This window comes from Equus caballus, chromosome X, assembly GCF_041296265.1.
Source record: "Equus caballus isolate H_3958 breed thoroughbred chromosome X, TB-T2T, whole genome shotgun sequence".
NCBI classification, from domain to species: Eukaryota; Metazoa; Chordata; class Mammalia; order Perissodactyla; family Equidae; genus Equus; species Equus caballus.
In genome coordinates, this window is record NC_091715.1 from 24567650 (window position 1) to 24592434 (window position 24785).

The window sequence follows — 24785 nt, forward strand, 5'->3', positions numbered from 1 at the left end:
CCCTGAGCCCAGCTGCCTCATCTGTGTTTTAAAAAAAAGGCACTCTCTCTCATAAGGTTATGAAAATTATATAAGATAATTCATACAAAGTGCTTGACATGGTACCAGACACATAGCAAGCAATTAGTACATAGCAGCTATTATATATGTGAAACAGTAGATAACATTTCTGAATAATTATTTCAAAACCAGGTTTCCTTATACAATATTATATGTTGTAAAAAAAATCATTCACTCTACAAATATCAATACTCAGAAATGTATGGGATGCTGTTTGGTTCCACCCAGATCGCTCCTTCCTGATGAGGCGCTCATTCCCCTGGTAGCTGCCCCGAGTTTGGCTGCTTAAGGCTCACAGATGATTCCTACTTTGGGAATTTTGCCCTCAACTGAACTGCCTCAGCTAGGGTTCTGCCCCTTCCCGGTTGAGCTGGAGTACCAAAGCCAGCCCTCTTGTTTCAATTTGGAACCATTTTGAAGGGCCATCCCAACTCCAGAGCACCCTGTGAGATGGCCTGAGGCCTCCGTGGGAACTTCTGCTTCCCTCACTCCCTCACAGAAACTGTTCCCAACACTCCTGGATAAACTTGAGCACCAACCAGAGTTGACTTCTCCAGGGAACTTGAATTTAGTCAAGCAACCATTATAAGGGCAAGGCACTGCTGTGGAGCGGGCTTAGCAAACTTCTTCTGTAAAGGGACAGACAATATGTGTTTTAGGCCTTGGTGGGCCAGATTCCCTATCGCATCTATTCAACTCTGCCATTCTACTGTGAAAGCAGCCATAGGCCGTACATAAATGAATGGGCGTGGCTGTGGTCCAATAAAGCCTTGTTTTGTAGGCGCTGTATTTGAATATCATATACCTTTCACAGGTCACAAATATTATTTTGATTTTTTTTCAACCATTTAAAAATGGAAAAACCATTCTCAGTTCACAGGAGTTCAAAACAGGCGGCAGGATAGATTGGGCCCATGGGCCATAGTTTGCCAACCCCCGAGCTAGAGGAGCGGGGTAGAGCAGCGAAGCTGTCCTGAAGCTCCCATTCTAATGAATGAGTTTACAAACTTGATATCATGGGACCCTAGAGCTTGTAACCTTGTTTCAAAGATATGGAAGACCCTATCGTGGCCCTAGAAGGGGCAAGAGAGCATGGGGGAAAGGAAGAGAAAAAAACGGGAAAAAAATAAGATTGGTAATTTCTTTCGAAGCTTAGTACCACCCAGAAAATCATATGCAGCAAAATAAAACTAAATAGTTGAATGTTCACTATGGTATTTCCCATTTAGAAAACTTCATCTCCACTAGTAAACAGAATTAGGAAATTTGAGTGGCTGTTTTGTGGCCTTAGCTAAGTAATCACTCAAAATAAAAACAATCGTGAGGCCGGCTTGGGGGCCTAGTGGTTAAGTTCACACGCTCCGCTTCAGTGGCCCGGGGTTCAAGGGTTTGGATCCTGGGTGTGGACCTAGCACGGCTCATCAAGCCACACTTGATGTGGCGTCCCACACAAAATAGAGGAAGATTGGCACAGATGTTTGCTCAGTGACAATCTTCCTCAAGCAAAAAGAGGAAGGTTGGCAACAGATGTTAGCTCAGGGCCAATCTTCCTCATACACACACACAAAAAACCACAATTGTAATTTGCTATAGTTTTAATGTTTATAAAGAATCTATTTTTGAATGATCTGATACAGAATAGAGAAAAGAGATATAAACATTTTGAAAACTGTTCAAGCCTATCTCTCTACCCAATTATAGCAGTAGAAACAGCTTGGAGGAATTTATTTGAGTAACAAGTATATTCTTAACTCTTTACCCTGAAACCTTTCAGCTTTTTAGTTTTGCCATGGTGTGTCATTGTCTTATTTGGCTTGTCTTCCTTCTCGATTTCTAAACTCCCTTAAATAAACTATACCTTTTCTTTTGCGATCATTTTTATCTTTGCTTTGTTGCTATACAACCCTGTCTTTGAAATCATTCTTTATAGCTCGTCTACCCACATTCCTTCATCATGTGTAATATTGTGAGATTTCCTCTTCAAGCATACCTGGCTTCCAGCCGACATTTACGTCTCTAGCTCTTGACTCCCCTTAACAACCCCCTCCTGCACATTCTCAAAATAAATGAACAAAGTCTTGCTTTAGGTTTGAGTAGTTGAGAAAGAGAAATGGAAGCATCCTGTCTATGGATTCACATTGCTATACTGAGAAATATGGAGACTAGGAGTGCTGATTTCAGTTGACACCAACTGTAGTAGCCGGTTAATGACTATATCTCTGGCTTTTGAGGTCTCCAGGTTCTTCTCTCTAGAGACTTGGAGACTGATTTGGTCCACGCTTGTCATGATGAGTTCAGATGCGAGAATCTGGGTAGGAGAACTGTCATGAAACACAGTGTCCATAATGTACTGTTTATATAACTCCACCACCTTCTGCTCCAGGTACTCATTCAGCACAGCATTAGAAATAGGCTTCTGCATTTGCAGGCTGCTTTTCTCTTTGATGCTGGTTATTCTCCAGTAGGATGAATACCGCTGGATAGGTCTTAGGGGAAAGTCACTGGGGTGGGTGGAAATGGAATCCTCCATGGGCAGAGGAATCTCAGACGATTTCAGCAATGGGCCATATTCAAAACTGCTCTCGGAAGGAAAATCTGTTGTCACGGAATTAATGGCCATCACCTGGCCGCCTGCAATATGTAAGTCATTGTAATTCTTGCAAATACTTTTGCAGGAAGGTGGAACCAAGTAGGTCTCTCTGCTGGGATCTCTACATATTTCGACTGCGGCCAAATTTGGGCTTTCGAACACAGGATTGGGGTTTGTCTGCAGCACTGTGATTCTCTGATTTCTGCTGTGTTGGCTCTCTCTTGAATGCACTGAAGAAATAAACTTGCCAGAGGATTTGCAGCTCACGTAGAGACTTCTGACTTGTGTCTCATCCACGGAAGAATAGGAAAGAGTAGCAGATTTCGTCTCCTCTTGCCTTTCCTCAGCCACCTGCTCATTATAAGATGCACAACTCCAGTGGATGTCGTTCCGGTAGGCCAGTCCACTGAGATACCCTTCTGACAGCATTCTGGAAAGAGAGTTGTGGAATAGCAATGGGGAAAATTAAGATTGGAATTTTAAAAGTTGAGTGTTGATATATCAAAAAAGTAAAGGACAATAAATGAAGTCATTTCATTCATTCAGCAAGCCATTACTAATTCTGTGCCTGCTGTAGACCAGGACTATGGCATGTGCTGGAGATATAAAGATGACTAGGATAGAGTTCCATCCTTTAAGAAGTTTCCACTATGGGAAAAAGTAAACTGGATACAAACTAATCCAACATCATATCATTGAGGGTTATAATGGTGATAGACACAAAGGAGTACAGAAGAGGAGCCCTTAACACAGCCTGGGGCAAAGGGGGAGAAGTCACGGGATATGTCACACAGTAGGTGACATTTCAGCTAAATTGTGAAGAGTAAGTAGGAGTTCCAGCCATTAGCACAGAGTTAGGAGAGAATATGGTGGCACGGCCATATACTAAGAAGCTGAGCATAAGCAGAAGAGGCTGGGAAAATAAGCTGGATTTGGATCATGAAGGGCCTGGTGAGTCAGCCATGGGCATTTGCATTCTGCCCCAGAGGAAATGAAAAGTGATTTAGAAGCTGCAAATTGGGGAAGCGACATAGCTAGTGGGTTATGAAAAAAAAAAAATTATGAGGAAATTTGTGGCAAAGTCTACTGAAAATAAGAGCTGTATCTTACTCATCTTTGTATTTTAGCCCTGGGAGCTAGCACAATTGTTTGCATTTAGGAGAGACTCAAAAGATATTTGTTAGCTTGAATTAACTAACTGACAACAATGGCATGGTATGAAATTAATTCACTATCAACCCATCATGAAGGACCATGAGGCCTTGCCTACCTTGGCGGCCCAGGACAAGTTTCTTGCTTTATCCCGCCCACTCCTCAGACTATGTCCTGGACGTGTCTTTGCACCCAGATGAGGTGTTTACCTCTACCCTAGTTACCAGGGAGCTTTTCTGACCTTGCTCTTTTGCTATACCTGCCTACCGTCCCCTCCCTCAGCAGTTGTCACTGGAGTCGGGATTGGCTAGAATAGTCTAGAAACCAGCAGCTACATTTTCTAAAAAAGGAACACACTGGTATTCCTGGCACTGAGGCAACAGACAACAGCAAGGAAAACTGATCCTCTTTGGCCTTGAGGCCTGCGCTTCTAAAACAGACCCGTCAACTTGAGCTTGAAATTGAAAAGCCAAATGAGAAAAGGATTGTTTTAATCATACGTAAGGGTCTTTTTAAATTTTAGCATCTCTTTTATATTCATATAGTTATTTCCCAAGTAAATTTTTCATTGTATAAGGGTAATATTATAAATATAATTCGTATAATTGTTTTAACTGTATAAGGGTAATATTTTCATTGTTTGTTTTCTCTTTTGGAACTATTCAAAGATATGTTCGGCAAATTTATCAATTACTTAAATGTTTACTATATTCCAGGGAGTGTCATGTACCATAAAGATACAAAGTTAAAGGTCTTCAACAGATCTGTGACATAATTCTTGTATGCTGAACACACTTAAAAGGATAAAGAAAATGTTTCCTGAACAAAATTTTTCTAAGTGTTGTTCTACCCTCAACAAATTGAACTTCCAGGTGAAAAGACAAATCTTCCATACATGAGAAGATAATTAACAGAGCCAAAGAGTTTATCGTAAAGGCTGGATAGTGATGCAGTTACTTTACGACCCTCCCACTCCACCACACCCAGGCTGCAACTGGGCCTTCCGCCTTCAAGGCCTCAGAATATCATTGTGGAAAACCATACCCAAAATGCGACTCCTGGCTTTTGAGTTTCTAAATAGACTTCAGAAACTCTTGGCAGAAATCATAGTTTCAAAGAAATGGCTTTTGAAATATCATAACCTGAGCTTTTAAACTTCAGAGCCCCAAACCCTGAAGGACTTAAGGCCTAATATTTATGCATCAACAATAGACTCAGTGACTGGAATCTCCTGTGAAGGGAAACAGTGTGGCTCCAGATAGGTTTGGGGAGCCAAGAAAAGAAGAGGTGTAGGCTCTACCTCCCAGGTAGAATCTGAGGAAGCAGGAAGTCTCACGGAATTCTCTCCTGTGCGTCATGGTGCGGGAGTAGCAGGAGAGCCAGCCACGTGGATTGCCTGGGTGCACAGGCCTGAGGCTGCCTCAAGTCTGCTCTCACACCAGCGTGCTGCCTAGAGCCTGCAAACCTAGAAAAGACCTAGATTTAGGAGGGAAGACTACAGACATGGTCTCTGTAGACTAGTAACCAGGGGCCAAGCGAATAATGAGAGGTACCATGGATGCCAGTGTGACGACATGATGGCAATCAAAGATGCCCCCAACCCCCACATCCCCAGCTGGCCCTACGGCTCTCTGTAAGCAAGCTGGTGCTTAGAAGCAAACCCAAGGAGGAGGGAGCCCTGAAGTGACTAAGGAAATCCTGATTGACAGTGATTACTCAGGAGAATGTGAGCTCAAAAGAGAGACCAAACTGAGTAGAGAAAAGCAAAGACACCCAGGAAAAATAGCAGGTTAGGCATATGCATGTATTTTTTTCTCCCCCCCCACAAAAAACTTGACTAAAAGAACAGTAAATGATTTTTTAAAAGGTATAATCCACTAAAAAGGGAGAACAAGAGAAGAGACAAGACCAATAACGTTTTAAAAGCTGGAAAGCAGGAAGCTGAGGGCTAATGACAGGAGACCTGAGGAAGCTGGCTCCTACAAGAGCCGTGGGAAAATCCAAGAGCCAGTCTGATTTAAATTCCCCTAAATGTTCAGGACTTGGTGGCACCATCTACCCTTTGGGAGTAGGGTAAAGAGGGTATATCTAAAATAAGAAAGATTGATTGACAGTCTATCTAAAAGGCAGTCAGAAACCCAGATCCTCTCGTTCATTCCACACAGCCAGGTGACTGTCTCGCATCTTCAACCCCAAAGGAAAATTTGAGATTTATTCTCTGAAGAATAAAACATAGGGTCTCTGAACTATGGGATATCAGTTGAGGGTAGGACTATTGAACCGATAATAGATAAATTAAATAAACATGCATGTTGGATGCTGAGATCTGTGACCTCTCCCCTTAGTCAGCTATCAGAATGCTGGCAGAGGGGCATCCACCTTCCAGGCAGGATATTGGGAAGACTGTTCTGGGGAACCCAACTAGTCTGAGAAGCGGAGCAATTGAGGGGCTGGCCCGGTGGCGCAGCGGTTAAGTGCGTACGTTCCCCTTTTCGGCAGCCTGGGGTTCGCTGGTTCGGATCCCGGGTGCGGACATGGCACTGCTTGGCACACCATGCTGTGGTAGGCGTCCCATATATAAAGTAGAGGAAGATGGGCATGGATGTTAGCTCAGGGTCAGTCTTCCTTAGCAAAAAGAGGAGGATTGGCAGCAGGTAGCTCAGGGCTAATCTTTCTCAAAAAAAAAAAAAAAGAAGAGCAATTGACATCAGAGGTTCCCCAGCTAAATGGGGCAACCAAATCACCCTTCATTCAAGCTCACAATCAACAGAGCCCATCAAGGTTTTTGGATTCCCATTCTTAAATATGAGTAGAATTTTGAAACATCTGAAGAAAGCTCCGAGAGAAACCAAAATAGCCACCTAGAAGAAACAAACTGGGTGGCGGTGGGATGGTGGGGAAACTACCTTGAATATTCTCAAGGAGAGAGGGATAATACCACAATTTTGAATTAAGAATGCGATGCTATAAAAAAGCATTCTGAAGCTCTTGGAAATTAAAAGTGATCGAGAATTTTAAAACTCAATAGAAGGATTGGAAGGTAAAGTTGAGGCAAACTCCCATTTTGAAGGAGAACAAAAACACAAGATGGAAAATAGTGGAGAAGAGGTAAAATTAGAAAACCAGTCCAGGAGATCCATTCTCTGAATAATAGAAGGTTCAGAAAGAGGACAGAGAAAATGGGGAGAAATTGAAAGACTTCAAGAATAGTTCTCAGAACTGAGGGACATGAGTTCCCAAAACACTGGGAGAAAACAGACCTCCATCTGCTTTCGTTATTGTGGAGTGGTGGAACACGTGGGACACAGAGAAAATACCGTAAGTTTCCAGAGAGAAAAAAGTCAGAAAAAAAAAAAAGACCAAGAACCAGAATCTTCAGACTTATTAACAGCAACATGAGAAACAAGACCATACAACAAAGTCTAAAAAATTTTGAACAAAAATTATTTCAACCTAGAATTTGACCAAGTTATCAATCAAGTATGAGGGTAGAATAGAGATGTTTTTAGGTCACAAGTCTCAACTCATCTTCCAGGCAGCTTTCTCAGGAAGTCAGTGGAAGATACGCTCCATTGAAAGGAGTAAGTAAATCAGTAAAGGGAAAAGGGATAAGGAAACAGGAAATCTAGCACAGGGAGAGACAAAGGAGCTCTCAGACTGGGTTAGCCTGAGCCCCTGCGCCACATCCCTCCTTGAGTTGTGCCCCTCCCAACAAGGTGAGAAGTCCCGGAGACCGACATGATGGAGCCCACCCAACCTCTAGATCACCTTCTAACCACACTCCTGCTACTCAGGAGCTCAGAATTCCCCACTCAACTCACCCAGACCCCATCTCAGAGTTTGCACAGGCTCTTCGCCAAACCCATCATGACTAGGGCTGACTCACGGACCGGGTATGCACTCACACCCATGCCCACTAGGTGATGACGGGGCAGCTTTTTGTTAGGGCTGTGGACAGAAACTGGATGTCTGGGCTGAGGTTGAGGGGTAGCCAGGACTAGGAAGAGAAGATGGATGGGCTGTAGACTGAGGGTCCCTATTTTTTGTCCTAAGCCCAGAAAGAGTGAGTCCTGCCCATGATGAAAGTGAAAGGACATTCCAGGATGAAAGCTGTGTGACAGGCTCAAAAGGCAATGTGGCTGGTTAGAAGAGATCGGAAGGCTTCAGGAGATAAAAATGAAACTGAAGACAATAAGTCTGACCATCTTATATAAGATTTATATAATTGGCTATGGATTTTGGGGGTGAATTAGGAAAAGCTAAGCAAGTGAGAAACCTAGACCAGCACTGTCCAACGGAACTTTCTGGGCTGATGGAATGATTTATATATGTGCTGTCCAAAATATTAACCAATAGCCACATGTGGCTATTAAGTACTTCAAATGTGGCTAATAAAACGGAATTTTAATTTTATTTAATTTAAATAAATTTAAAATATCACATGGCTACTATATTAGCATGGACTTAGTGAAGGTGATAATATAAAATTGTAAAATACTGAAGACAGCTAATTATAATTGCCATCTAAAGTTCACTAGATGATAACTGTCATAGCAATAATTCTAGAGTGACATCTAATTAGCTAATTCGTTTCTGTGCTCCTTTCTGGAAAAGCGGTATCAAAAGATGGTGAACCAAGAGAATAAGCTTTTAGAAGTTTGGTAATGAAATGGGACTGTTGGGACCCTTTTCTGAAACCTATTGTTTCGCTGTTATGAAACAGAGATTATGTAGAACTTCCTTTAATTTTTTTCTGTTTCTATTTGGAGAAGTCTAGAATGCCTGTGTGAATGGTTCAAGGAAAATTTTTTAAACTATTTTTGTTTCAGTAGTGTGTTCTCTTAGATTGTCTCTGAGGTGACGAAAGTACAGTCCAGAGAATTTTCTGTGGTGATGAAAATGTTCCACATCTGTGCTGTCTCATATGATAGCCGATGGCCACATGCAATTCCACTTGAAATGTGGTTAGTGTGACTAAAATTTTAATTGAATTTAATTTAAATTGCCACATTTGGCTACTATATTGGACACCACAGATCTAGACAATTGTAAACTCCCACTTATAATTTAAGAAAAAGTTGTGCAGCAAAAAAACTGTGGTTTATTATATGACTGAGTTGTAGATAGCTTTTGTATTGTCATAGTAATATATAAAGCACTGGAAATTGATCTAACCAAATTTAAAATATAACCACAAGATGATAAAGTCAGAAAATAAAGATAATATTTTATCATGTGTAGTAACATAATATCAACAAAAATTGTGTTAGGCATTTGCCTGGGTCCAGACTGGGTGGCCAGTCCATACAGTGAGAAGAACAGGACAAGGGTATACGTACTTGGTGAAAGCTAGGAAAGGAAAGAGAACTAAATCCCTATCTTCGTGGTGACAAGTGGATAAATAATGCCCCAAACTGAAAAATCCAAGAGTTGCAACACAAACATGCTACTTAAAGAAATGGTGGTAGGGGCTGGCCCAGTGGCTCAGGGGTTAAGTGCACACGTTCCACTTTGGTGGCCGGGGGTTTGCCGGTTCCGATCCCAGGTATGGACGTGGCACCGCTTGTCAAGCCACGCTGTGGTAGGTGTCCCACATATAAAGTAGAGGAAGATGGACACGGATGTTAGCTCCAGGCCAGTCTTCCTGATCAAAAAGAGGAGGATTGGCAGCAGATGTTAGCTCAGGGCTAATCTTCCTCAAAAAAAAAAAATGATGATAAATAGCAAATAATTAGTAAAAGAATATAAAAGTAGTTGCTTCTGAAAAAGGAGTGCAGGGGTTGCTGTTTTTCAGGACAAATCTCTTAGAATTATTTGATCCAAATTATGTGTACACACAACTTTAATTTTCTTAATTAAAAGAAAAACTAAAAATAAATATTTTTAAAATAGCTAATAAAGGGAAAAAAATAAGGTAGCATTTCCTGTACAGCTGAGTTTGTGGTTAAAGATACTTCATGTTCTAGGGGTGAAGGGGCATACCTATAAGATGACTGAGAAATAATAGTGTACAACTGAAATTTCATAATGTTGTAAACTATCATAACTTCAATTAAAAAAAAGATACTTCATGGTCTAAGAGTGAAGAAGAGAGAGAGAGATCACTGCGGGAAAGGTAAACCTCTATTTGGCCCTGAAGCACAAGAAGGGTTTGAACAGGCAGTGAGAAAGGGGGGCGGCGCTGCCGAGAGGAGAGTAGGCCAACCAAAGCAAAGAGGCCTGTGTTGTCATTCTCACGTGGGTCAGTAATAGACACCAGTCTAGGTGGGATACAAGTGTTACTTCTCCAAGTCATGGCCACCGAAGGGCCTTTACTGAAATGTCACAATTTGTAAACTCACTCTTTATTACCCTCTGTTCCCATTCAGACATATCCCAAATCTCCCACTATGTATCCTATTTCTTTTCATGTTAAACAATCAGCCCTAGTGGATTCTTCTTTCATTTTATGTGGATAATGTTTATGAGTCCTCCGGGTAATCTCTACTTCTTCACAACAATGAAGGAAAAGGGGCCAGGATTTTGTTTTGAGTAACAGGCCTTTTGCCCTATTTCTCATTGACTGAGAGCTTTGTTGGTACCTTAATTCTAGTAGAATAAGAACCCTACCATTCTGATGTGTGAGGCCCAAGGGAGACCGGTAAAGTGGTAGCTCCAACGGTGGAAAAGCAGAACATGTGTCCTAATGTTTAGGGATAGGTACACCTATGGCTGAGGGAAAAGATTCCTACAAGGGAGGAGTGGAAGAGAAGGTCAGAGAGGTAAGTTGGGATGTGCAAGGCTGAGGACATTCAATTTACCCTGCAGGCAAGGCGCAGCTCTGGAAGGTAACTAAGCTGATTCACTGCATGATGTAATCTATCAGTAAAGTGCAAGATGAATTTCAGCAGGACGAGATTGGAGTTAAGGACCCAAGTTAGGAGGCTGCTGGATTCATCCTGACCTGAAGCGATCAGGACAGGAACCAGGAGGAAGGTAGCAGAAAAGGAAGAGAAGGAAAAACGAGAGATCAAGACTCCCGGACTCTGGAGTAAAGGAGAGAGAGAAGCCAAGAGTAACTGAATCTGGGCATGCTGGGAAATGGCACCAGCTTTGACCAAAATGGGGAGATCAGGGAAGGAGCCAGAAAGGGAGCTGGTGGGTTTAGTTTAGTTCCTCTGGAGTCTGACATGAGATAAACTCTGAGTGCAGGTGTCTAATTGCGCGTTGGAGATTCAGGCAGGGAGCTCATTAGAGAAATTACTTACAGTGAACAGTGCAATCGTCTCCCAAGTGTGGGCAGTCAGAATTTATATTGGGAGCTTGTGAATGTTTGTGATCATTTCTGTGGGCAGCCCACCCTGAACAGCACAAGGAGGAATGAGTGACAGATGCAGCCGCAGTATCGCATCGCTTTGTAAAAACGACAAGAGCTTCAAACGTATGGAAGAGGTCACATCTTTAAAATCCACATTCGAAGGTAAAATTTAGTTATGTATTCAGACTCAGTAAGGTAAAAAAAATTCTTGACCTGCTAGTCATCAGACCAGATTTCTAGTTCTGACCTTGGCACTAGCTGTGGTTTTAATCTAGTTAGTGACAAGTCTATAAAATAGCTAACATTAGTACCAGGTACAGCTTAGATATTATCCTAAGGGCTTCTTATGTGCTAAAGGAGTGGATCCCCGCCAAGTCTCTAAGATGTAGGTACTATTATTATACTCATTTTATAGATTTATAGATGTCAAAATTAAGTAATGCGTCCAAAGTCACAAGGCATTCAAACACTGGCAGTCAGAAAACAGAGCCCACGCTCATATGTTGCTTAATGTCTCAGAGACTCGATTTCTCATCTGTAAATGAAATTAAATTCTCATCTGTGGGATTAAATTATCTAGTCCCCTCAAACTTTAATTGTATGGGTTTATGACCATATAAAAAGGGTTAGGTGAGCATTACTCAGAATCAAAATTCGTTTCTGAAAAATTGGCAGCAGAGGGCAGCAGAGAGCACACTAAAGCAGCTTTTGAAAGATCGTTCTAAAGAGTTATATTAGGCAAAACTTATAAACAAAATTTATACATATATTAACTCATTTTATATTCATAAAAACCCTTTAATGTACCATTAGAATGAAAACAGTGCTATAACATGACATCCTAAAATTAAAAAATAGAGAAATAGAGAAAGTTATTTGGATTTATTTTGATTAATTGTTGATATTTTTTCTTAATAAATTTCAATGATTATCTGCGAAATTCTTATAAGACATCACTTGATCTCTTCAAAGGTATTATAAGAGGTATAATTCAAACAAATGTTAACATTTATTAGACAATCTCATCTGAGACCCTAAACTTGACCTAAAGGATTACTTCAATTGTTAAAAGATATTTTATCATTTGAATTTTTGTTTCTCATCATCGAGAAGCTGTATATATATATATATTTAGAATTTGTATATTTAGAATTCTCCATGACTGGTTAAGTGTGAAGGAAAAGACACCCAAGGACATTTGCAGATGAGATTTCTAGGCAAATTTAGCCTATATTAATCATTACCAGGCAGGGGAATACCAAAATTACCCTTATGTGCAGATTCACACCTTTAGAAGGACTAACATGCAGCACCTTGTTAAATCATTTACTTGGATTTTAGAAGAAATTGCAATATAAATTCTTTCTTCTACACTAGCATTTACATAGTTTCTCAGAAAATCGTTGTTATAACTCTGTACATAGACACACATTTAATTTACACCCAAACAGCACAAGGATGGACTCAAAGAGAAAACGTAAAGAAGGAAGAACTTTGAAGGGGGAGCATTCGGAAAAACCTAAGTTAGGGATCAGCAAACTTTTTCTCTGAAGGGCTAAATGTTTAATATTTTAGGTCTCTGTTACAACGACTCAACTCTGCCATCACAGGGGCCGGCCCGGTGGCACGGCGGTTAAGTTCACCCTTTCCACTTCTCGGCAGCCCGGGGTCCACCAGTTTGGATCCCGGATGCAGACATGGCACCGCTTGGCAAAAGCCATGCTGTGGTAGGCGTCTCACATATAAAGTAGAGGAAGCTGGGCATGGATGTTAGCTCAGGGCCAGTCTTCCTCAGCAAAAAGAGGAGGATTGGCAGCAGTTAGCTCAGGGCTAATCTTCCTCAAACAAAAAAATTAAAAACAAAAAACTCTGCCATCACAGCAGCAAAGCAGCCATGGACAATACATAAACAAGTGGTTGCGGCTGTGTTCCAATAAAATTTTATCTGCAAAAACAGACAGAGGGCCAATTTGACCCAGGGGCCATGGCTTGCCTATACTTAATCTAGAGCAAAAAGCTAATGCAATAAGTTGGATAGGGCATAAGAATACTAGCAATTGTGTCAGGTGCTCTCCATACATTGCCCCTAATCTTCCAACAACACTGCATGTTAGATCTTATTATAATCCTGGTTTTCCAAATGAGAAAACCGAGATTCAGATATGCAAATGACCTTCCCAAAGTCACTGAGCAACTAAGTACTAGAAGCAAGATTCAAGTCCAAGTTTACCAACTGCAAAGCATGTGGTCTGTTCTTAGAACATATCACGTGACTGCAGAGCTGAGAGCAGTTAATATCACACAGTCATGACGAGCGATTAGTCCTTCCAGAAAAAGAGTATCGGCCCTGACTCCATTTAATAACAACACCACTTGCCAAATAAAGGAAGGAAGGTGCAGTGAAATACAAAAAGGAACGCTCCAGGAAGACAGCCAGTACCCACCCTGGAGGGGTGACCCAGAGGGCTACACACATGTCCCAGTTGTGTGTCAATGCTTTATGTCTTAAGGTGGACAAATCATTTATCCTCTGGTTTTTTAATCTAACCGTATGAACATTTTCCTTAACCATTCCCACAGCTATAGCCTAGCATCCTCTCACCCTTAATTTTACAACCAGAGAGTAATTTAATACTACAGATGCCCTGTTTAGATATCATCAGCTCCGCATCACCTCCAGGATAATGTCCATACACGTTAGGCCCTCCTGGTATGTGGTCCTTATCTGCCTTCCCATTCTCATCTCTGCCTGCTCCCCACAGGACTCGGGACACAAGCCAGGCTGAACTCCCAGTTCCCCCAAACCCCACACCCATCCCAGCATTTGTGCATTTTTTCTTCTGTCCTGAGAGCCCTGATTCCCTATCCATCCCATCCCACCACCCATACCATTCAAGTCTCTTCTCATAGGTCAACATTTCAGTGTCCCTGACCATCCATTCAGAATCCTTGTCCCTAAATTAGAAAGAGATTCTGAATTCTTTTCTCCCCAACCAAATATATGTATCAGGATTGCAGGGAACTTTAGCAAAATCCAGCTGCTAACTTAAATAGTGAAATAAATCAGAGACAGTCCTTTGAATGAAGGAGTAACAGGAAATAGCAAAAGGAAAGTGAGAAGATTGGGGATTGGCGAGAAGTGGGGGAATTAGGGGTGATAACGTGGCAGAACAGATACTGTCTCTGGAAGGACAATTTGCATGCATACGAACTAAGACATCTGAGACAGGATGCAAAGAAGACCTCCACGGTCTCACAAAAATGGGAGCAGTGGGATGGGGCTGCCTTCGCATCAATGGGATATAACCTCACGGAAATAAAGACAGGGAAACATTATCTACTGTTCCATGGAAGATCTTGGGCGTAGCTGGGGTGCAGTGTGGTTCCCATCTGTCAGCATGTCTGCTTATGCTAGATCTGCCTTTTAACAGTTACAAACCAGTACGTCTACAGGCACATCTTATGCTAGCAAATCATTTCTCATAGCGGACCTTGAGGTTTTCCTTGCTTTTTACTATGTGTGCTCGCTGCATATGCCCCATGAATGTTTTCTTAGACCAGATTTGGAGAAAGCGAACTGCGAGATCACAGCTATTGCGCGTTGCCTTTCATGTAGCTTGGGCCAATTTATCCTCTCACCAGCAATGTTCGAGATTAACTGTTTCCACTGACGTTCTTCAACACAGTATTATTAGTTTTTCATTTTCCAATCAGAGGAGCAAATTTATTTTCGCCTCAAATTTGGGGAGGAAGCAAACGGTCTTGTTAAGATTATGCATAGGTGATGCAGCAGAGTTGTTATTTTTTAATACCCTCAAATCCTCAAAACATTCTGTCATCTCTTCCCCTCTCTATTTCCCCTCTAATCTAAATTCTAGATCCTGTAATTCCAATCTATGCTTTTGAAGATCTTCTTGATTTCAGAGACTTGCAGGTAAACCACTGAAAGGTTATCATTGAAAAACTCGAATATTACTTGGTTCCGAATCTAGTTATGATAATGTAACCAAATCTATATTACATGTTTTGATTTTTTTTTTCAGTGAATGATATAAAAACTTTACCCCAAACAAGGGGTTTCTTTAGGAAGGATCTCCCTGTATAAAAAAGCATCTGCAGTTTTCTTACTTTTATCTATGAAAGCATGTGTTCTTTAGAGCTGGAAATAACCATTCACTTGACTATATACCTTGGATTGTGTCCCTGTTATTTCATCTTTTGTAACATTTCCCGACAGATGCTCTAAAGGATCACTCATCCATATTTCAATTCCTGTTACAAAACATGTAATTTGAAATTCTCTCTTCTTCTATCAAATATGAAGTGATTCTTATGTAACAAATTAATTTCTGAAAGTCTCATTTGATGACTAAGATAACATAACCATAAGTCAAAAGGCCTCTCTTTTCCATATTAACGTCACCAAGTAAATAATTTTCTGTTCAGTTCTACTTAGATCCTTATGACCAAAGGTAACAGCTACTCCCAAGGGCTTTATCTGGATGTGTGAATTTCCTTATTTCAGAAAATATAAATTTTGGTGCAGAAATATTAGTAAATATATTTTTGTCATAGTTTGGATTTTTCTTCATATTCTGTCTTTACATCTCACAAATGGAAAAATTAAAGGTTATGATCACTTTTTCAAATTATTTTAAATTATTTAAAAGTATTTTGGCACAAAATGAGAGGGCAAAAAAAATAAGAAAAGTGATCATAATAGCATTGACTAATGTTAAATTTCCTTGGTGTTATGATTATTAATCATTGTTAATTATATTGTTAATTATGTCTGTTACTGTTAACATTTATTTAATTGTAGGCATATCAACCAAATGCAATGCAAGATACTTGATTTGGATCCTGAATTTAAAAAATAAAAACTCTCTAAAGAACATGCAAATAATTGGGGAAATTTGAATATGGATCATATATTAGATAATAGAGTTGTATTGATGTTACGCTTCCTTAGCGTTATAATGTGTAGAGGCCTGCTCTTTTTTCTTAGGAGATACATGCTCAAGAATATGGGGGTGACATACATCCTAAAATCAACAATATACTTTCAAACAGTTCAGGAAAAAAAATTGTGTGTGTGTGTGTGTATGTGTACATATGGAGAGAGAGAGACATAGCGAGCGAGAGAGAAAGTAAATGCAGCAAAATGCTATAACTGATAAATCTACATGCTGGAAATATGGATGTTCATTGTACTATTCTTTCCATTTTTCTATAGGTTTTAAACTTTACAAAACAAAAATTGGGGAGAAATAACTATATTTAGTTAATGAAGGCAAATTTATATTCTGTCATGTTTGTGAAGAGCTTAGAAGATATATATACCTTATATATCTAAGATAACCATTAAGTATGTGATTTGAAATGTTTCAGTAGCTTGAAATAACTTTTGAAAACATCACTTTGCTCTGAGATAATAGGACTAGTGTGCTACCTTTGTATATCCCCCAAATCATTGTTATGATATGAACCTTTTACACAAATTTCAAATAATCTCCACTCCGACAAGAAGCTTCTCAAACTCAGAACACAATCTTCTTAGACTGACTTGTGCAAGAAGTCTTCTAAAAATATCAGGATGAATATTCTGGCCAAACAAGGTCTATATTCAAGCACAGATAGACGTGCACAAGAAAAAGAATGCCTGACCAAGCCTAAAGATAATTCAAACAAGAGCCCACCTGTGCATGCACTGTCTTTAATACCAAGCAAATAGACTTTCCCCAAATCCCCCAGATGGCAATTCAAAAAGCATCATCACTGTAGATCACATTCACTTTGAGTATGCCCTGCCACCCAGAAAAACACTTACAAGCTCGCTGAATGAATAGTTGAGAGTCAAATCCAATTGGAATTTATTGTGATTGCATTCATCTCTAAAACTCCATAGCTGTAACTGAATTCAAGAGTTGTGCTGTTCTGGCAAAATTCTACTTAGGTTTCTAGGTCTTCTTTTAAAAATGCAGAAGCTAAACTTGTGTAGCCATTAGTGACCGAGGACTGAATAAATTACACAACAAATATTTGATTAGACCACTAGTCAAAATTTTTAGGTAAAGTAAATATTTTAGAAATGCCCAAAATGGGAACATGAGGAGGTAAGAGAAGGGAGCGTTTGACTTAATTTCTCTTTATTGTCCAACTCCATTGAATGCTTGCTTAAACTCCCATTCACCTCTAATTTGGTAAACTAGAAAAGCATTTTAGGTGCAAAAGATTGGATCTGAGTTCTGATGATAAAGGGCTAAGAAAATGAGAGAAGACAAATGACAGGAAAAGTTAGAAGTTATTGGGCCCATTGGCTCCTTTTTCTTACCTTCACTAACCAATCTGCTTCTTGGGTCCTGCAGAAACACAGTGATTGACCATACAGAGGTGAATAAGCCAGCCAGTGCTTTTTCCAGAAATATTTGCAAGCCTTTCGTAAGTCTACCTCTTACTGATAGGATCAAGAAATTAAGCTGCTCATTGCACTGCCATTCTTTTTATAACTGATCCTATGGAAAAAGAGTTGTTTGTGCTCAAGTCTGATTTGTGCTCAAGTGCAGTGGGAAGTCCCAGGAAGGGGAGAGGCAATAACTGACAAACCCACATCGAGCTACAGAATGGTGTTTCTTCCCCTTTTTCGAAAAATGAAACCTATCTATGAAACTGCCTCTTGTTAAAATAGTTTATTGCTCCACATTATGTAAGAACTCTATCAACGTAAATTGACTCCTGTAGCAATAAATTCTCTCAGACCTGTGTCCCGAAAGAGAGCCAAAGTCACGTCTGAGTTAGAAAATTCTCAGTTTCATCACCAATCGATAATTTTTAAGAAGCATTATTTCTCAATTGTACTCATAATTTTTAAAAATTCAACTAAAAATAGTTTTCTTTCTCAAATTAACAAAGGGAAAAAATGTGATGATACACTGGGTCAGGTTGTGGAGAAACAGACACTCTCACACACTATTGGTGAGAACATAAACATTTTTAGAGGGCAATTTCCCAGTATCTGTCAAAGTTTTTTTTTCAAATTTTTAAATATTCCTACCCTTTGACCCAACAATTCCATTTCTTTAAATTTATCTGTGCGATATATTTGTACCTGTGCACAAAGCCATGTGAAAAGATATTTGTTGCAGCATTAAGAAAGTAAATAACAGGGAAAAAATTCATAAATAGGATTTGACTAAATAAATGAGAGTATATCCCTATTGTAAAACACTATGCAGTTGTTAGAGCGAGGCGGCTTGATGTCTAATAATAGGAAAAAATCACCAAGATACATTCTTTAGCAAGAACGTATAATATGCTCCACTTTGTATTTTAAAGCAATGTGTGTGCGTCTGTGTGTGTGTATATATATATATATATATATATATATATATGGAAGAAACACCATATATATTTGCTTATGCAAAGAATATTTCTAAAGGGATATGCAAGAAGCTAGAAAAAAGCAATTGCCTTTTGAGAATGAGTCTTACTTTTCACCCTACATACCCTTTTGAAATTTCTACTATGTGTATGTATTACTTTTTCATTTTAAAAACAGGGATTTGTAAGTCATATTTAACTTTATTTGATTTTACAGCCCAAACGTATCGTAATCTATGTCTTTCCTGGTGGACAGATAAGTCTATCTGCGAATGGGTCAGGTATTCTTGCCCAAAAGCGGAAAAATCTTTAGAGCTCTCAAAATAATCTGGCTGGTTTACCCTGACTGCTTCAAGTAAACCAACAAAGAATAACCCTGCGAAAGTAATATCTACTTTTGTTGTCTTTTTCTACCTAATTCTGATCAAAGGTAAGTTCCAAATCCTGAATAAGTGAACATTTCTGTTTAATGGGTTTGTTTTGTTCACCTTTGATCTATTTCTTATCTTAAAAAGTTCTATCTTTAAAAGTGTACTGGCATTTTTATTTCTGTTAGACTCTTTTGTGATTTCCTGCATTATTTCATGGAACATTACTTGGATCCAGTTGAAAAGGCAGATTCCCACGTATGAGCCATAATACAGACAGTTTCTCAATTAGTCCTGAGTCTGACTTGTCTGGCTACCACAAGAATGAGCAGACTCATTGCCCCAGGCCAAGTTCAGTTGCAGTGTAATCCCATAAAGTCAGGCCCAGGGATGCCTCCAGGCTTTTGTAGCTCAACGAGAACTTAGCTGTGAACAATGGGTTACAGCAACTTCAGGGCCAAATCTTGTTTTATTTCATTCAAGTATGGGTTCAGCCACAACCAGATAAACTGAGCATATCCTGGAGTGGATCTTATCCACCTCCAGAAACACTTTCTGATGGGTTCCGCAAGAGCTCACCTGGCAGTGCCATGCAATAACCATTATGGGGTGATTCCATCTGCTCTAGATTGGGTTAAGTCACCTTTATTGTTTTATTCAAATATAATATACAGAATTTATATTATACTCACTTTGGATTTTGTCTCTTAAGTTACTCGTTTTATGAAAATCGTCCTTTGCAGAAAACATTTTCTGTGATCAAAAAGTTGGCACTATGTCAAGTTGGCTTACCATTTCTTTTTTGATAAGACCTGAGCTTATGAAAATGTCTTTAAACTGCTTGCTCTTTGCTGACTAGAATAAAGCAGAATTACATCTTTTGTAGCTGAAATCTTATAATATGATTTTCTACCAGTCTAGTGGATGTTAGGTAAAGAGTTTCTGCCTTGATTTCTGCCTCTAAATCGATATTATTTCTATTATTCAGTTACCTCTCCTGGTGTCAAAACTTCCTCCAAGCTATTTCCATTATGATATCATCCGTACTTAGTTCACCCCCAATCCTCACTAGATTTCCTCCACCCTGTCCACCTTCTGCTGACCTCCAAGTACTCCTGATGCGGGGTCGGTGAGCCGAGGAGTCGAAAGAAAGATTTCTTAGACTCTTAAGATCTGGCAGTAGTGCTCTTTTATTTAGAGAGTAGAATAGCATGGGGACAGGACCCATGGGCAGTCAGAGTTTCTGCTGCTGCTGCTTCTGCTGCCCCTGCTGGCATGCGGACAGGGCCCGTGGGCAGGCAGAGCCGCTGCTGCTGCCCCCGCTGGCATGGGGACAGGACCCATGGGCAGACAGAGCTGGTGCATGGGGACAGGACCCACGGGCAGTCAGAGCTCCTGCTGCTGCCCTGAGTTGAGGGTTAGGGCTAAATTTAAGGCATAGGTATATGATTCATCTCTTTACAAGACAAAGGAAAGAACATGAAAAAAAGTTAAAATGGTATCAGTGCAGGTGGGGTCTGGTCATTGGGTGATCCCATGACTTTTAGACAAGAATCAAATCGGATTAAGTAAAGGTTAGAAAGGTTAGACGCCACCACCCTAAACCAGTTACATGAGATTGCCAGACAGCAACCAATTTAAGTTCTTGCCTTCCCCATTAAGAGCTTCTAGGGACAAGGTCATCTCTCCTCTTCTTCCTGGTACAGAGAGGGAGGCACCTTTTACAGATAGAGATTTACCTTACAAATGTAAATGTGTCCCAACAAGGGCAAGTTCCATTCCCCAGAGCCTCCTTCCCGCAGTTTATCGAAAGCCATCAGCCCAAAACAATCCTGATGCCAAAGAGACATATCTTGGGGTGGCCAATTTCAGGTCCCGACAAGGTCATCCCCCCTTCCTTCACAAACGCAAATGTCTCTCAAAAGGGCAAGCAAAATTCCAGTCCTCGGAGCCTGCTTCTCATCTGTAGTTTTAAAAGTAACCAGCCTAACATCCTCATCATAAACCGTTTTAAAATTAAGCAGCCTAAAAATCCTCATCACTCCTACTGCACTCTCAATAGTTTATCTTTCTGGCACATCCTACCTGCCAATTGCAGTTCCAGATAAAATTCATTATTGCCTTTCCCATAACTAGAGAAAGGTATATACAGTAGTCTCCCCTTATCCATGGTTTCGCTTTCCTCAGTTTCAGTTACCTGCAGTCAACCACAGTCTGAAAATACTGATGGAAAAATCTAGAAATAAACAATTCATAAGTTTTAAATTGCGCACCGTGCTGAGCAGCATGATGAAATCTCCAGCCATCCTGCTCCATTCCGCCCCGACGTGACTCATCCTTTCGTCCAACGTGTCCATGCTTTATACGCTACCCGCCTGTTAGTCACTTAGTAGCCATCTTGGTTATCAGATCGACTGTCATGGTATCACAGTGCTTGTGTTCAAATAACTCTTATTTTACTTAACAACGGCCCCAAAGCACAAAAGCAGTGATGCTGGAAATTCAGATATGCCAAAGAGAAGCCATAAAGTGCTTCTTTTAATTGAAAAGGTGAAAGTTCTAGACTTTCTAAGGAAACAAAAAGAATCATATGCTAGGGGCTAGCCCCGTGGCCAAGTGGTTAAGTTCGATCGCCCTGCTTCAGCAGCCCAGGTTTTGCCAGTTCGAATCCTGGGCGTGGACCTGGCACTGCTCATCAAGCTATGCTGAGGCAGCATCCCACATGCTACAACTAGAAGGCCCCACAACTAAAAATACACAACTATGTACCCAGAGGACCTTGGAAGAAAAAGGAAAAATAAAATCTTAAAAAAAAAATTTTTTTTTAATCATATGCTGAGGTTGCTAAGATCTATGATGAGAATGAATCCATGAAATTGTTCAGAAAGAAAAAGAAATTCGTGCTAGTTTTGTTGTCGCACCTCAAATATGTGTGTATAGGAAAAAACATAGTGTATATGTAGGGTTCAGTACTATCCATGGTTTCAGACATCCACGGGGGGTCTTGGAGCATATCGTCCGCAGAAAGGGGGGACTACTCTATGTATATATTAAATATATATGTATATGTGTATATGCAAATACACACAACTGATCAGTTCACAAATTTATTCCATCAAAACCATTTCAGGATAGATTCTTTGTCTTCTGAGGTATGCTTTCCAGCCACTTATAATCACCTATACTGCAGTGTTTTCTGTCAATATCAAATGACTCAACTGAACCTACTTTCTCAAAGTTACCAAGGCCCCTTAATCATCACGTCTAATGACTTTTGTCTCAGTCTATATCCTCTTTGATATTTCTATAATATTTGACATTGTTCACTAATCTCTTCTCTTTTTAACAGTTTGTTTTAAAAAATTCATGTACATGGTAAAAAGTGTTAATGGTACCAAAAAGGTACACAGTGAAAATTAAACCTCTCTCTGTATCTGATCTCCAGTTCTCAGGTCCCCTCCCCACAGGCAATTACGACTGTCAGTTTCTTGTGTATCAATGCAAAAATTACGTACGTCTTCTTCCGTATACAAATAATAGGCTACTACATATGCTCTTTTGTCCCTTATCTTTTTTTATATAAACTTCTCAAGGTCGGCACATGCAGATTGACCTCATCCTTTTCAATAACTACGTAGACTTCCAATGCGTGGATGTTCCAGTAGTAATGTATTTACCCATTTCTTTATTGATGCAGCCCCTCCCTGAAGAAGATTTTTCCTACCGAAGCTCAGTGGATTTTGTGTCATTGCACATTGCTGGCTATTCTCCCATCTCCTCACTTTCTCTTTTCTAAGCTCTTTCATTGGTTTCCTATCAACCTTCTATTTCCTAGAACTCAAATTCTCACTTCCCACCCCCCACCCACCCACCACAGTATCTTATCTTGGTGAACTCATCACTTGCCACACCTTCCATTATCTTCTTTGGATGATCTATGAATCCGTATCTCGAGTCCTGATGTCTCTCTTCTATGATCTCCAGATTTTCTTTTGTGGATGTTTGACTGCTTCACATAAATAAGGCCAAATCTCTCATCTTTTGACCCCCAAATTCACACCCTTACTTATCTTTATAGGATTCCCCAAGCTCAGTATGTTGAAGTCCTCTCTAATTCTACCTTATCCTTGATCTCTACAAATAATTAGTCACCAATGCCAAGTCGACTCAATAGACCAGAGGAGTTTATAACTGAAATTGGTCTGTGCCTCTAGGAAAAGTAAACAAAACAAAAACCCTCATGCCCATATGACAGCACATGATGGTATAAAAATAAACTTTTTTCATAATGGATAACTTATCTTTAAAAACACAATCCTATTTTCCCATGTTCATTTTTCACAGTTTATCCTAGTCATTTTTGCAATCATTATTTCCTGCAGACACAATTACAGTATTATATATAAAGTTTTAATGCATTTCCTCTGGAGAAGATTAATTTTAATTGATATTCTATAAAAATTAACGAACATATTAGAGTTTAGGGACATGCTACACATTCCATAGAGTAAAATTAATATGACATTTAAAAATTCTTGGTTATCCTTCAGTAGGTCTAATTTATACCAAAGAAATCCATAAGGTCAGCTCTGGGACAGTACTGCTTATCTTGAGGATGGGGTGACAGATTATAATTGCTTTATTAAGTACAACATTCTGAATTCCTATGAAGCTGTAATGGCTTGTTGTGCACTAGAGGTTTTGTTATTTAGAATATAATTGATTGGAATGTATACTGTTTGCTCTCAAGTAACTCCCATTTTCCACCTCAGAGAGATTTTCATTTCAGCATCAAATAATATAATCATTGCATTTCTAAAGTTTCTGAAGCATTTTGAAATTCTCTCAGTTGAAAAATGATTCAAAATTGGAATATGATATAAATTAAAGGGGCAAAATGGATTTAATCCCATATGTTTCATTTTAAGGCCATGCATAATGTATGGAATAGCTCATCCTTCTTGGCTGTTACCCTGTAGTTGGCATTGATCAGAGCTAGCAAGGTAAGTACTTGACTGCTTAAGGAATTAGCAATCTCATGAAATATTTTGGTTCTGCTTTCCAGTTGTCAGTCTTGGCTATTACTTGACATTCTCTGCCTTAATGATCTAGCAAAAATCCTTAACACCAAAACTCAAATCTCTACCATTAACTCTAAAATAAATTACCTCTGGAAACACTTTCCAGAGTTTTGATACAAGTTCTTGCTTCTTTTTGCCCGTTTTTACACACTTCTGTCCCTCTTTCCCAGTTTTTCTATTTTTCTCTGTTAACCCTTTATCTCTCCCCCTAATCTGATGTTCAGGTCTTAGAACACAGAAACACTTCCTCCTCAAGATAATGCTTCACTTCCTCTGCCATAAATTGATCTTGAAGAGAAAAAACTTGTTCTGTTCCTTAGTTGAGCAACTGAGAATTTCCATTTTACTGATGTTATCTGTTTACCTATTCTCTGCAGCTCACACAAATGAGTACCTGCATGAACTCTGCTTTAGCCTCACAACGATTTACTTCTGTTAAGACCAAGAGGCCAAGGACTCAACCAAATCTGTGGAAGATCTAAATTGTCCTGCATCAATTTTTATTCTAAATCCCAATCTATCTCATTATTCTTTCTTTTGTCTGCCTTTCAGACTTGTCAAAGAAGGGAGGAAAAGGGAAAGTTGAATCTGTTAGTATTCCGTCTTATTTGTGCCTCCCTGAAGGACTGAATTAAGTGAAAAGGACATATTAAGCTAATAAATTAAAATTGGATTTCGAGATAAGATATGGATTCCATTCTCCTTAGCATCCTTGTCTCTGCATTTTTAGATAATCTGAACTATAGTACAAAGAATGAGCAGAGTAAAACTTCAAATCCAAAGGTGATAGTGGGCTCCGCAAATGCATCTTTCTCTCCCAGCCTGACTGACTTAAGACAGTGGCTCTGGAAGGCAAA

General features: G+C 39.7%; 1 protein-coding gene across 1 annotated transcript; it reads right to left on the bottom strand.

Annotated features, from left to right (window-relative positions):
- Window positions 1–1637: 1637 nt before the first annotated feature.
- Window positions 1638–17676, bottom strand: TASL (TLR adaptor interacting with endolysosomal SLC15A4). Its single transcript, XM_005614052.4, has 2 exons — window positions 17434–17676; window positions 1638–3080 (listed from the first exon to the last, which is right to left on the bottom strand). The coding sequence occupies exon 2, from the start codon at window positions 3077–3079 to the stop codon at window positions 2186–2188; it is 894 nt and encodes a 297-aa protein (XP_005614109.1). The 5' UTR covers window position 3080; window positions 17434–17676; the 3' UTR covers window positions 1638–2185.
- Window positions 17677–24785: the final 7109 nt, after the last annotated feature.